At 40.1% G+C, this 14,828-nt stretch overlaps 2 protein-coding genes across 2 annotated transcripts; both read right to left on the minus strand.

The window, feature by feature from the left end:
• Nucleotides 1–3,966: 3,966 nt before the first annotated feature.
• Nucleotides 3,967–5,028, minus strand: LOC105054544 (uncharacterized). The gene has a single exon (XM_010936082.4). The coding sequence runs from the start codon at nucleotides 5,026–5,028 to the stop codon at nucleotides 4,141–4,143; it is 888 nt and encodes a 295-aa protein (XP_010934384.2). The 3' UTR covers nucleotides 3,967–4,140.
• Nucleotides 5,029–6,416: 1,388 nt separating this feature from the next.
• LOC105054545 (uncharacterized) lies at nucleotides 6,417–9,488 on the minus strand. The gene is made up of 3 exons (XM_073246010.1): nucleotides 9,188–9,488; nucleotides 8,684–9,077; nucleotides 6,417–6,906 (listed from the first exon to the last, which is right to left on the minus strand). The coding sequence occupies exons 1-3, from the start codon at nucleotides 9,345–9,347 to the stop codon at nucleotides 6,546–6,548; spliced, it is 915 nt and encodes a 304-aa protein (XP_073102111.1). The 5' UTR covers nucleotides 9,348–9,488; the 3' UTR covers nucleotides 6,417–6,545.
• Between the last annotated feature and the right edge of the window lie 5,340 nt (nucleotides 9,489–14,828).

The following is a 14,828-nucleotide window of genomic DNA, read 5'->3' on the forward strand; positions in this document are numbered from 1 at the left end:
CACATAATTGATGTTTAAACTGTGGTTTATCATATTAGTTACACTTTCAGTGGTTGATCTAACTATGATTAATTACAAGAATCTGAGGTTATTCTCACCTTTGGGTGTAGAACTCCCATCTTTATGCAATTTAAGTTAGTTAACTTGTTGCTGTTAATTTTGTATCCAATTACAATTACCTTTGAGTCAAATGTAATAGACACATTTTTATGCAATTTCAAATCTATAATGAGAGAGAAAATTATTAGCCCTCAATCACTCAGCTACCCAAGATCCATATAGTTCTCCGAGTCCTTTAGGGCTATGCAAACACACATTTGAACATTGTAATAGTAAGTGAAATTATCAAATAAACTATTTAAATATTCTATCATATATATAGAGAGAATAGAATCAAAATATTCATCAAGTCATTACGAGTCTAACGATTCAAAAATCACTCAAATCGGATAAAAAACGAGTAAGTTATAATGATTTTATCAAAAATTTTAATGATAGAGGACTTAACCATAAATTCAGATTACTTTAAAAGTAAGTCTGCCATGAAATTGCAGGGGCCTTCCTATCATAAAATATTTTGCAAGGGTTATTTGCAAAAGGTTTTTAAAAAAATTCAGATTGGGATCAGATTCAAGTTTGATCCAAAATCTTAATGGATTAAATCTAAAACCCAAATGCTTTAATGGGTTTGGATCTGAATGGGTTCGGACGAAGATCCATTAGGATCCGAACCTGAAATCCTTTCTTCCACTTTTGATCGTGTGATGCCCCTTCCTCCATGCACATGAGCGACCAAGCACCACCCCTATCCTCTCCGACCGTTGGAGAAATCAAGAGAGAGGGTAGCAAATTGCTGCCCTGTCGGAGGAAAGCGGAAGACCCACCGCTACTCCTATTGTCGCCGTAGAAGCAGCGATTCTCACAGCCGCACTGAGACTCCGCATGTGGCGGAGGGCCACTGTCACTGCTGGGGAGCCACCCCCTGCCCGTTGCATTCCGCTGCCATCCCTGGCATGCCAGTGAATACGGATGGCAGCGGCTACGCCGATGGCATGGTGAAGCTCCATGACCGAAAAAAAAACCCTATTTTTATTTTATTTTATTTTAAAAATTAAGAAAAAAAATCATAATTTAATTCTCTAAACTTGATTTATTTTGAAAAATATAAAAATATGATTTTAATATTTCAAAAATATGTCATAAATTTGATAAAAAAAATTACATGAACATGAAGCATGAAACTGGGGCTTTGATACCATATGTTAGATAATTTTAATTTTTTATGTCTGGATTGTGCTCCTACGTTCATGTAAAAATCAAATCATAAATAAATTATATCTTGCGTCATCGTATATCTAATACGATGATTTTATAATTCGCAGGATGTCTGATCTTCTTCCGTAGGACGTCTGGTCTTCTCTCTCCTCGTCCTCCTTAATATGGATGATTGATGAAAATTGTTTATATCTTTTTGAGAGTTGGAGAAAAGAACCGGACTACTTCTATTTATACCTGCTCTTGTTTTGTCCAATCAAAAGACTTGCTCTTAATCAGAGTTGAACTTTCAATCTATATTTGATTAGAAATAGATCTCTTTAATTAATTGGACTGACCGTAAATAATTCAGTATATATGATTGATTCAAAAAATTATATGATAATTAGGTCACATATTAAAAATCAGATCCAACGTATATTACATGTGAGTATGTAAATAAAACTAACTCGAGTATTTTTTTAGCGGAAATTATCTATAGGTCCCTAAATGGATCTAAAATTATTTTTAAGTCTTTGAATTTTTAAAATTAAATAAAAATCTTTGAAATACTAAAAAGTTATTTCTGTGTAATCAAGATATATACATATATAACTTGAATATGAACGTGTATAACCAGATATTAAACCTAGACAATTTACGTAGTCTGAATATAAATCTGTATAACTTGAATATAAATCTATGTAACTTGAATATGAATCTGTATAACTACTTCGTGTGTACGGCAGAAATTTAAAAATAATTTTTTAATATTTTAATTTTTTTTATTTAATTTAAAAAATTTAAAAATAATTTTAGATCCGATCTATATATATATATATATATATATATATATATATATATATATATGACAAGGCTACATCATTTCGTAGAAATAGCTCCCGACAACTCTTTGGATGCGGGCACCAGGGAATTCAAAGAAACCGTTCCTCGGCATTCCCAACCTCTTCCGTGCACTTTCAACAATCGCCTGTACCCGACTTTAGTTTGGTATATATATATATATATACCTTGACGATGCTCAAGTAGCCTTGGAACGTGTTCCACGAGCGCGTCAATGCTGGGACGCTGTTCGACAAAGAGGTCAGCGTTCAAAATAGGTAAGGATAATGATATCGAAAAAAGAAAATACCTAAGGTGAATCATTAATTAATATTTGGCGTATACAAAACATGTGATAAGAAGTATGGTCTTTATGATTTCTGATGTAGTTTAATTTTATTTGATTAGTAGATTCTAACTTGTGGTTGGTGTGCATTTCTGATTTTCCGCTTTGAAGAGATTGAGTTGAACCTTAAAGAAAACTATATATCTTAAAGATGGAAGCGTCCCTGGAGATGATAGCCGGATGAGGTGATAGACAAAGGTAGAGTTGTGAGTTGTAATTTGAACAAATAGACAAATCAAAAAAATTTATCATGTCGCATCTGTGTGTAGCCTCATATTAATTCACTCATACTCGTGGCACAATAATTTCATCAGCATCTTTTTAATTTTTAGCCTAAATGACCTAATAATAAAGAGACTTTTTCTATTCTAATACAATAACCAGAACTTCCTCCTTAATTTTTTTTTGTCGTTATTAAAATTTTAATGAGCAATGCCTAATACGATTAAAAAATCTTGGCCTTTTGCACGAGCTATAGGATCTGGTTATCCTTCATCAAAAAAAAAAAAAAAAAAAAAGGAAAAAGAAAAGGATCTTGTTATCTTGAAAGGCAATTTATTGTCAAATCCAAAAGATGATATGTTAATATTTTGGCATGAAATATATGACTACGGGATGCAGATATTGAGTTATTAATATATATAAATTTTTAATTGACATATTTATTTTCATACATTTTATTTCTTTTAAATTATATAATAAGAATGCAATCTCGTATATTCTTTTCTGGAATTTCTCCATACTCCTAAGGGTCTTTTTTTTTGGGGGGGGGGGAAGATTTATCTAAGAAACTATATTTTTCTGGATAAATATTTTTTAAATAATATTTAGATAAAAAAATAATTTATCTATATTCTTTTATGCATTAAAAAATGACTTCAAAATCTATTATTCATGTTCTTTTGTATTACTATTTTTCTGAATAAGTTGCTATGATCTATCTATATTTTTCATAATATCCTTTATTATATATTATATTATATTATATTATATTATTATTATTATTATATTATATTATATTATAAATATTAATATATAATATTGTTATATTAGTATATTATATTATTATATAATTAAGGATATATTAGGAATAAATTAAAATGATTAGTTTACCGATTGATAGGGAAATGATTTAGCTATCTCCAAGTGAGTAAGATTTTTCTTCATTTTATGAGTAAATACTACTCATAGAAAGTAATTTATCCATCTTGAAAAGCATGAGAATATAGATAAGTTGGTCAATAAAAAAGTTGATCAATTTTTTTATGATGTTTATCTGATAGATTAAAGAGAGGGATATCCATCAGGCTATTATAGGACCAAAACCCGAAGGCAGGAGGATTTAATTTAGGATCAGAGACGCTTAGAAATTTTATAAACTTATTACTTTTGTTTTTGTAACATTTTCAACAATATACATTATGGACCGGGCTAAGAGAGAGGCTAGGGCCTGAGCTTGGATATTAGGTTGCAAGTAATTGTCCCAGTTGGTCTCTCGGAGATAAGAGGAGGCAACAGCTCAGAATAATGTTGGTATCACTCGATAAACAGCTTAAATCATTTGCTCAAGAAATACAGAGGAACAACAAATAAGTACACGATACGAAGGAAGCCACTTGCTCCCCTTCACAACCCACCATCACACAATTTTTGGACACTCCAACTATAACACCTACCATCACAGGAAACACACCCCTTCAGAGCACAAAACCACGAGCCAAATGAGCAAGGAGCATAGCCACTCCCGTTCCAAGCCAGTATTGGACTCCTCTCGAGCACCCACTGTCGTAAGGGGTGTTGTCCACCAGTGGATTGCTGTCGAACCCGAAAGTCTGGCTCACCCCAGCCGTGGGCTTCCCCTCCTGCGTGGAAAGAGTGCTCGGCTGCGGCAGCTGCCGCTGGCCACCCTGTTGCTGCTGCCCCCGCCCAAAAGGAAGGTTGTCATCGCCACCAATTGGAACGGCGAATGGAGGCATCGCCGGCGCCAGCCCGGGGGATCCGGGCAGCCCGCACCCCTGGTTGGCACGCGGTTCATGGCTTGCCTTCCATGCCAGCTCTCCTGTCTTGTCTCGGATCCACATGTCTCCCTCGTCCACCAGCTCCAGAGTCTCCAAGAAATTCTCATCGGCAGACACTGCGTCCTCCGTGGCCCAGGCCGAGTTGCTCCCGTCGAAGACCTCCAGCCCGTTGTCGTCGAACACGACGGCGCACGTGTTGGCAGTGCTCACAGGGGCGCACTCCGACTCCCACATGCTCTGCTCGGTGCTCTTCTCCTGGACCTGAATGTAGCAGAAGTCGCTGCCGAAGCCTCCTGCACCGGGGGCGGTCTCCCGGCGGAGGAGGTACGCGGTGTACTTGCCAGAGGGGGAGGTGATGAAAGGAACCGTGTTTTCTTGTGTGCCTGGAGGGATGCTAGCAAGGATTTGCTGCTTTGTGGTCCTCTGGATTGTGCCTGATGGAGTGGTGGCTTGTGCTGGTGGTGAGAGGAGGAGAAGAGATGAGAAGGAGAGGGAGAGGATGAGGGAGGCGAGGAACTCCATGTCTTCTTTCTTGGAATCCAACGAGTGAGTTGTGAGAGAACGCATGCGAGCGTATGGGATTTAAAGGAGATTAGACAACGGTAGGTGGAACTTTTGTAATGGAGTTGGAGGGATGGTGTTTTAAGTCAAGGCTTTGGGGCGTGTAATACCTGTTCCAATAGTAAGGGGATTAGGAGGTTGATGCCATGCTTATTCAAGGTTCGTAGTCGTACTTAGACTCATAAAAAAAAAAAGGGGTTCCTCTGGGGCTCACCGTATTATATTTTCATTGTTAATTTACATAATAGAGTACTTTGTTCCATTAAATACAGTACTAATTCTGCAAATAATTTTGTAATGTGTAGACGCCATGTATCTTCGTATTTTTGTGTACCCGCATATGTATGGATATTTTGAGGCTCACTCAACATGTGTTTATTCATCAACATCTGGACTAGGTGATCATATTCAGACCCCATGTTTTAGTGATAACATATAATGTTTTGACAGGCCTTATTTCGCACTCTAATTATTTCAAGAATTTAATATATTTTTATATAAATAGATAGAACTATTGTATGCATTAAACCTTTATGTTGTTTCACAGCTTAAAAATATATGTTGTTAATCTATTTTAGTCAGACACATGGACGTATTATTATGACATTATTAAATATGATAAATATATCTTTATTTTAGTTTGTAACGATGACATTATAACAATGCACAATAATTTGGATTCAGAAGTTATACAGACGTGACAGCGGCCTATGGATTAAGTTAAAAATTAAGGATTTATACTAAGCCGTGCCAAGTTTGTCGACTTGAAGTTTTATCAAGTTGAAGAAGGAATTATCTTGAGAAATCAAATTGATTTATCCTTTTGACTTGGCATGTCCAAGTTTGTCGGCTTGAAGTTTTATCAAGTTGAAGAAGGATTTGTCTTGAGAAATCAAATTGATTTATCATTTTTACTCGGCATGTCTATTAATCAGCTACCATCAATGATGTCCACTTTAAGCATGTTTTGCTTGGACTGAGGCCGGACGAATGCAGGCTTGAGATGATCGTATCAAATTTGAGTTAGTCGATTTCAAGTTAGTCCAATAATTTTGGTGAGCTTGGTTGGTTAACCTTAACTTGGTACCTATATGGACCATTGATGTCCTTCTTAGGGCTGTAGAGGGCAAATTTATAAGTCTAATTTCACATTGCTATTAATTGGATCCTTGGATTGTTCCCTTTAATTTTATCACCTTTGTTAAATTCATCCTTTTCCCAAATCTGCGGCAAACATGTGCACTCGTATGTGCAATGCAACTAGTGTAGAGTGTGTGTGTGTGTGTGTGTGTGTGTGTGTGTGAAAAGAAAAAAAACTAGCGGCAAAATTGATAGGAAATTTTTAGAAATTAAATATTTTTCTCAACCAGTTCAAATAAATATATTAAGCACTTTCACTCATAAGTATCAGTTACATCTCATATAAGAGATTGCTATGTATAAATGAGATCCGATTCAAGGCCAGAAGAACATCTTCAGAAATACATATTCATGAGTGGATAATTCAATTGAATAGAACTCATTTAGGAACATGGGTCAAAGTTGCAGGTAACGTTTCCAGGACCAAATGCACCTGAGTTGGCCCTTCTGAACCTTAATGCCGTAGTGAGAGCCTGCCGAGAAGACCCAAGCAAGGCCCGGTTCATGCGGTCTATCACACCAAGTGTGGGGTAGAAGAACCCTACGCTATTATACGAGTTGAGAAGAGCTGTAGTCCCTTCTCTAAGCAGCGTCCTGTAGAGGTCTCCCCTCCCTTGGAGTCCTTCCCATAAGGTCATGTCCATCCCGTACCTTCCGGCGGCGACAGGTCCAAAAGCCAGGGCAACCCTTGTCTGTGGGCTCACCACCTTCCAGTAGCACTTGAATTGTGGCATCATCCATTTACTGGCAATCAGTGTTCACAAATTAGTAGCGATGCAACGAAAGATAAAGATTAGGAAAAACATACTTGGGATGTTTCATAACACTGCTCATCGCAGAGCAAAAAAGCAAGCTAATGTCAAATTCCTGGACCATTGAGGAGTTTTCAGCTCATGTCATGTCTCCTAATAAAACGATGCTACCAATGGTCAAAATGGTCGGCAGCATAGATGCTCCCCTGACAAAATCTTAACCAATAACCGGAAGAGGATGGAGGACCAAGTGCTCAGACTGGACATTGATTCAATAAAAAGGTGGTCTCAACGCACGCATATGGCTGGAGGGTGACTCTTCAAATGTCATCAATTGGATCAAGACGCACCTAAACAAACAATGTTTTCACATGAGTACAACACTCTCAGTCTCTCTCTCTCTCTGTTGTCTGATATTATCCAATGCTGTTCGATATTGAATGCCTTCAAAGTCTTCCATGTTCTACGTGAAGCTAACCAACCGATGGATCGTCTCGCAAGCCTTCACTATCATCAGGAATTTGACTCAACGTCCCTACTTCTGCAGTCTATCCGTCATATTAATTTCACTGATTTTGCTGGCACTTCATTTCTTAGGCTCTTGTTTATTTTCAACACCTTTTTTTGTTTCATTGGATTTTGTCCCTCTCTTGTACCAAAAAAAAATGGCCTCAACTGAGGGGTGTTTATGGCTTTCCCTCACCTTGGCCTATTCATCTAAATTCACTTGCGTTCCAGTTTTTTCTCCATCAAGTACGAATATTAAATGCAGAAATCTCTTATTAAGAGGTCAGGTGCCTGATACATTTCCAACTCATTAGAAACGTACGTATTCACAAAAATGTAATGGAAAGGAAAAGATGGCCTTCTGGGACTCGTGTGACCGGCAAGAAAGATGCTTCAGGCACCCGTTTTGCACACAAAAGAATTCATGGGATTCACAAATTCAATTTGATAGTGTAATAAAAAATTCTAATTATGATACATGGCAATAAATTTTATAAGTTGCACTAATCCGTTCATGACATGGGGCAATTGAACTGCTCTTGTGCACAACACCAGCCCCTAAAAATTACTCTCAGACGGGTAATGACAAAAGAAAGCCCAGGGTCATTCAGAATTATATAGATTCCGGTGGAAAAGACAAGATTATTAATAAAAACTTTTCCATTTGTGCTAGAAGCACCACATTCTCTTTATTTAAAGTATAAAATCGCTTGCAACACAGTCGCATGAACATGGGCATCAAGATGACCCAGAGCAGCCGGCTTTCGGTCATCAAGAAATCACGCCCGGTTTAGGACGTGACACCTGTCTTTTTGAGATCACAAATGGGACTGTGAATGAGACTACAAGAACCACTCAATGCCTGACACGGCCTCCTCTACAAGTGGGCCAGGCGACGCAAGTACGCAACGTCAGCAATGTCAGGCATGGAGCGGCTTAATACCAGGCTGCCGGTTCGAACCCATTAATCCCCCTTCGCTGAGTAATTATTGCATGCATCAGGTGAAGTGAACCAAGGCAAATCCCAGAGCTTGTGCACGGTGAATAGCACGCAATAGGGAATGGGTGACATAAAAGTCGTAGCGTGGCGTCTTTTCCACCGTGGGATTTGACAATCGCACCTGGTGCATGCAATACGGAGGCCTAAAACCAGGAGCCATGAGGTTCCCGTTGCTGATCAACCGAACTATTGGTTAGTGATGACGAGAGAGAGGAGGAAGGAGAGAGCCAAAAGAGAAGGGGGAGGCAGGTAATTGACGTACTCGTAGGTGCAGGCGGAGGCCTCCAAGGTGGGGAGCCCCGGTGGCCATCGGGACACAGGTGCGGGAGGCGGGAGCCGGGGGAGCCTCGGCGTCGGCGACGAGGGCGGGGCCGAATCGCGGGGGCAGAACCCCATGGGCTGCGCCGGCTGGGACAGCAGCGGGTCCACCGTGTACGTGGCCATTCCAAACATCCGGAACACGAGGGTCAGACCCCGCGCCGGCCCGACCCCGGCGTCGCACCCCTCCGGGCCCGCCACCACCCGCGCGTAGCAGCCGCTCAGGTTCGGCCTCCCCTCGAACCTCAACGTGTAGCAGCCCAGCCAGTTGGTGGTGTCTTCTTTGTACGCTGTCGTTTGGCCGTCCGCTCCTCCACACGTCACCGCCACCTTCGCTCCTGATTTTGTTTTAAAGCAGTAGCAACTCGTTCTCAAGAACATAACAACATGAACTTTTATCTTATATACAGTAGCTGGGGAAAGAATGGTGGGATTTATTTTTCAGTACCAGAGAGAGGATAGTCGAAGAGGCTCCAATGGCCATCTTTGCATCGGTCGCAGAAGACGCTTCCGGTCACCACTGTATCTGCGCCTACTCTCAAATCCCCTCCTATAAACATGGCAGCTATAGCTGCCAATACCCATGAAAAATTCTTTGGGCGACCCATTGGAGGAAGAAGGGAATGTTGAACTGCGAGTTTCAAGAACGAGAAAGTGAGGATCTGGAAGTGAATGAACTAAAGATGACAATGTACTACAAGGAAGAGGCTGGAGAGAGTGGGAAAGGGGTTTTGGTTGGGGAGTAGAGAAGCGAGGGATGGTGGGAGGTGGGATTGTCGTGGAACGGCAAGGCAAATATAAAATGGGAGGATCTGAGAGTGAAATAATAAATGACGTTTATATGTTTCCAACTGTCCCCCACAACCAGTCATGTTGTCTTGAGGGGCTTCCCCTATCAAATGCGCGAGGGTTATTTCGGATCTGGGATACTCTGCAGCGAAGGAAGATGTTCTGCAGCCCAACGCACTCGTAGTCTCATAGATTCCTTCGAAGTCGGTCCAGGGTAATTAATTTATATAATTGGAAGAACTTCCTTCAATTAAGATTACAGAAGAATTTTATACTCAGTAATTTCACCGTGCATAGCTGGGAATGAGCTAACTTGGATACTTGGGTTAGGCTTAGAATCAGTTAAACGGGGGGAAAAAGAAAAAATCAAAACAAAAGACCGATCAATTTGTAATCTCTATTCCCGTCCAAGGTTTAACATACCAATGTACACCATTACATGGAGCATATCAAGTTTTGGTAATGCCGACTCCCTAGGGGGCATATCAACATTAAATCAACATATTACCTATACGGAGCCTGCTAATCACATTGCGAACCTTGTTTCTATCGGTCAAATCCAAATCCAAATTGTACAATTTTTCTCTCATGATCTATGTGGTTTTAGAGGCTACCTTAATCTAACCCGATTATGGTCCTGTCCATATTGAACCACTGGAAATAAACTGGATAATTAAAATCCCCTACATAAATCAGATTACTTTGAATAGGGTTAGGCAGGTTCAGATCCAAATCAGAGATTGATGGCTTTAGAAGTCGGCATGCCAGGAGAAGTTGCAGAACCTGGTAAGCAGGAAAGGCAAAACGACCACTTCGCCATGCTCTATATAGTTTAGTGACACTCCAGGAGCGTAAACATGTTTGGCTGCAATATATATACGCTAAGGTGAATGGTCCAATTAAGAAGAAGAGAAATTTTTTGTGCACAATATAAAAAATCTGACGTGGAGTGCACTGTTTCGTCTATTGACCATGTAGTCATTGCTTTCCAACGTGTATTTAATATCCACAGTTTTATTTTTTTATTTAAATTTTGAATGACAAAAATATCTTTCTTAAAAATTATGATATCCTTCTTAAAAATTATGGCACCTCTTCACAAAAATTATGACATCTCTTTTCTTCTGAAAAAATTATGACACTCTTTCACAAAATTATGATGACACTCTTTATAAAAATTATGACATTGCTCCTTCATAAAAATATGACATCCCTTCATAAAAACTATGACACCCTTCAAAAAATTATGATACCTCTGTGAATGTCATAATTTTTAAGAATGGATGTCATAATTTTTAAGAAAAGGCAGGAGTGTCATAATTTTTGTGAAGATGTACCATAATTTTTGTGAAGAGATGTCATAACCAAAGAGTAGGAATATTTTTGTCATACAAAATTTTTAAATGAAAAAAATGATCTGCAGATATTAAGTGCGTGTTAGAAAGTAATGACTATATAAACTAATCGAACAAGATAGTACACTTCACATCGAATTTTCTATACCATCCATGATGCATAAAGAATTTTCTTAAGAAGAATATACAATTCCAATCCAAGCTGTTCTGCTTAGATCAAGATATCCTGACTGCAGACAGCAGTGCATAAAAACGGATCAAGGTGTCGTCATGGATCCCACAGTCCGATCTGCTTGCGCTCAGTGATTATAGTGGAAGAAAACTTTCCACTGCTCAGTGGATCCGAACAATACCCGAAGATCTGAGATGAGAAGCACGAGTATCTCCAGAACCACGGACCTGCAATCAAATTCTAAGAAAGCTGCTGTCCTTCTCGTCTTGGAGAGCCATGCATGTTTTTGCTTCATGATGTGATAGGGCATTAGATGGCTGCACAGAAAAGTTCCAGGATTTGCCGATGTCGTGCAGCAATCTCGTTGATGAGATAGGTGAGATTACTGAGGTCCATCAATAGCCGTGAGTTCGCCACATTTTTTTTCATAGATCGTGAGATATAATAATTTGTGTGATTTGGATTTGACTGGTCGTGATGAGGCACAAGGGTAATCTGATTGCAAATTCCAAACCTGACCCAACTCCATTCATCACCAGCTATATTAAGAGAAATCACTGAGTGAGAATCATCCATAATTCTAGATTTTAGGACATTCAAGCTTTGTGACAAATTTTCACTTAATATGCTATATTATCTTGCCTGCAATACGCCAGGGATGTTAAACTTTCAACTGAAAGCAAATTTCTTCTATTCTTTTTGGTCGATCAAAAATAACTCGATCGCTTGGAAGAATTTACCAGTGACTCGAGCTGTAGATGATCTGCCCTCAGTGCTGCGTATGTCAACACTCAAATAACCCCAACCATCTGCATGTGGGCATGTACGTGTGAAAAGAACAAAAAGCCGTTTTCACTTTCCAAAGGATAATAAAGTTGACAATTCCCCAACCTCTCAGGGGGGATGGAATCGATTTTCATCTTCACTACTGCTGCATCTTAGGAAGGGAAGGGGGATGACGGCTATGTACCTTTCAACATCAGTTACATTTCTTGTCTGTTCACATGGATAAGATATGGGAGACGGCTTCATTGAATGAGATCTGACACCCACTGCACCCAACCTTCAAATGGCATTAGGAAGGTAAGGGAAAGGGGTCGCGGGGCAGGTGAAAGCGTCAATGCCCAGCAGGGAAATAGCACGCAGGGAGCTTAGTCTCAACATTAAATTCTCATTAGTTGAATGCTTCTGCCTTTTTTCCCTTGACGGTGGAAGTTGGGTGCATTTACAGGGATGATGGTGGTTGCAACGGCAAAGGAATGGGCCTCTCTCCCATCTACCGTCCGGCTATAAATGCTCGCGCCTGCTTGCCGTCAACCGACTCTTGTCAACAGCTTATCAGTACGCGATCTAAACACAAACGATACATTTCACAACGCGAAATATAGATGGCCGTGATCGCATAGGGAACAACATTGATGGCTGCGGTCGGCTTAATAAATGTATTGCCATTTTTAGCTGCTGGACTTCCCTTGCTTCTACCCTAGAACATGAGCTTAATTAACTTCCCACGGATATATTTACAAAAGATTGGTATAACAAATTTGAATTTATCGTTTAGAAAAAAAAAAAAAAAACAAGGTTTGAACTGGGTGATTTTATTTTTTCAAACAGGAGTGAATACATATATTCATTAACCGATGCAAACTGCTCTGTAATAATAAAGATTATGCCAAGTAACTGATTGGGTATAGCAGATGGTGTTGTCAATGGAATTTTTATGGACTCCCAACGGCACGGGCATCCGCTTGGAAGGTGTTGGTTGCCCTAAGATTGCTGCACTTCATTTGAGACAATTTGCAACATTACAGCCAACAACCGACTCCATCCTCCTTCTGCCTATACTTGATCATCGGGCGGGTCAGGCCATGTTCGGGCCTGGCTCACTTAAGATATAGCTAGAATTAATGAAACGCAGACTCTATCCTGTCCGGCCACCGAGCCTACTTCCTAGGCCAGAGTGTGGTACTTAATTGAGTTTCAGGCTTTGGAATAGATCTTGGGCTTCCACAAAACCTCTACTTTTGTGACCTCTACACATGCACCAAAGCAATTGTTTTGAACTCGATAATTGCCAATTTGAGATCACGACGTGTTGCCACTGAAGCTTCTGGCTGAGGTCAACTTAGTTGGAGAAGGGATGTAGTTAGTACTGGATCGCGATAACTCGATCTACAAAATAAATCTCCAGTTACAGTGGGATTCGATGGAGACTCTTTGATGCTCAAGTTAAAAAAATTAGAGAATAGAAAGGAAAGAGACACTGATGGAAGAAAGATGAGAGTATGCTCTGAGAATTCCCTTTGCCCTCTATTTACAGATGAGGACAAAAATACCATAAGAGAAGGAGAATCAGATTATTACTCTTGTCTTGTTGGATAAGATATGACTATTATTTTTGCCTTATCTATTCACGATTATATATTATTGTGGATTTTGAAATTGCCCAACCGTACATGATTTAGACAATCAATCAAATACAATCCTTTCCTGAATTGTCGGCTTGACTCAACCGTGATGTTCCTCGATTGGTTAGGATGAAGGATCGGCCATGCCCAAGCTATCCAGCACATTGGCTCATCCGAGATAAAATTTTCTCTCCATATCAAAAGTTTGGACGATCTCCAAAAACCACCAAAGAGGGTAGAACATCCACCTACGTAGCTTTGAGAGGTTCGGAATCCAAATGAGCTGCAACGGTCATCAGTTTGAGCTCGAAACTGCCACCTAATGATCTCCAATGAGCTCAGATTGGGGCTCCGGTGACAGGGGATAAGCACTATTGAGGGCCGCCAATTCAAGCCTTTCGAGATCTTGAACGGCTTTTAGAACCATCAGTTCCGATTCGAGAGCAAGGGAATTTAGACAGTGGGAGATGAGAGAGAGAGAGAGGGGGGGGGGGGTGTGGAGGGAGGGAGAGAAGTAGACGAACGCCGCGACCAAGGATCCTTAGCCACCTCTCTTCAATTAGTCAAGTGAACGGTTCTTCAAATCGTTCAAACTAGCACAAGATCTGGGCTAGGCCAGGCTAAGGCGGGGGTGATCTAAACCAGAGCGGCGCCCGATCACTAGACAGACTCCTATCAGGGCCAGCCGGCCTGCCACATTTAACATCCCTGCCTTCGGCTTGAGCAAGTCGGACGGCCATCTAGTTCGTGAACAGTTTACAGATATTTACATGATTATGTGTAGGTTTGGTCACACAGCATAACATAGGCGCCCATTTATCCCAAGTGGAATCAAACAATTTCAGGCCGTTGGCAATAGGCTCACATAACTGATTAAAACACCTGATCATCTACAACAGCTTCACGGTCCACAGCTGTCAGGCTCCTCTACTTTCTTGGCAACGGATCACTAGCAGTAGGAACATCAACTAATTACTCACCTAAACAAGCTTTTCCCTCCGATAGCGTCAACTGTGGGGCACTGCTACAAAAACCTAGAAACCTCTAGAAACAATTAACCTAGCTAGATCCTATAAGAGTTCATGACAGATTTCTAACAAAGGTAGCTATGGGCTGAAAAGTATTCTACCAAAAAACCTAAATGGCCGGTAAGCATGCAAGGAGACCTTCTCAAATTTTGAAACATTTAAGCCCACGAAACCAAGCAACACTTCAAAATATCCCAAGATTTTAAAACATTACATAGGGGGCCAAAAAATGTCGGGTTTAAAATAGAAAATTAAATACATGCAACCGTTGCGATCCTGTGATGCAAGAAGGGATATTTTAAAGATGTATCAGCCACACCAGCACAATCACTAATAA

This window comes from Elaeis guineensis, chromosome 11 (assembly GCF_000442705.2).
Source record: "Elaeis guineensis isolate ETL-2024a chromosome 11, EG11, whole genome shotgun sequence".
In the NCBI taxonomy this organism is placed as follows: Eukaryota; Viridiplantae; Streptophyta; class Magnoliopsida; order Arecales; family Arecaceae; genus Elaeis; species Elaeis guineensis.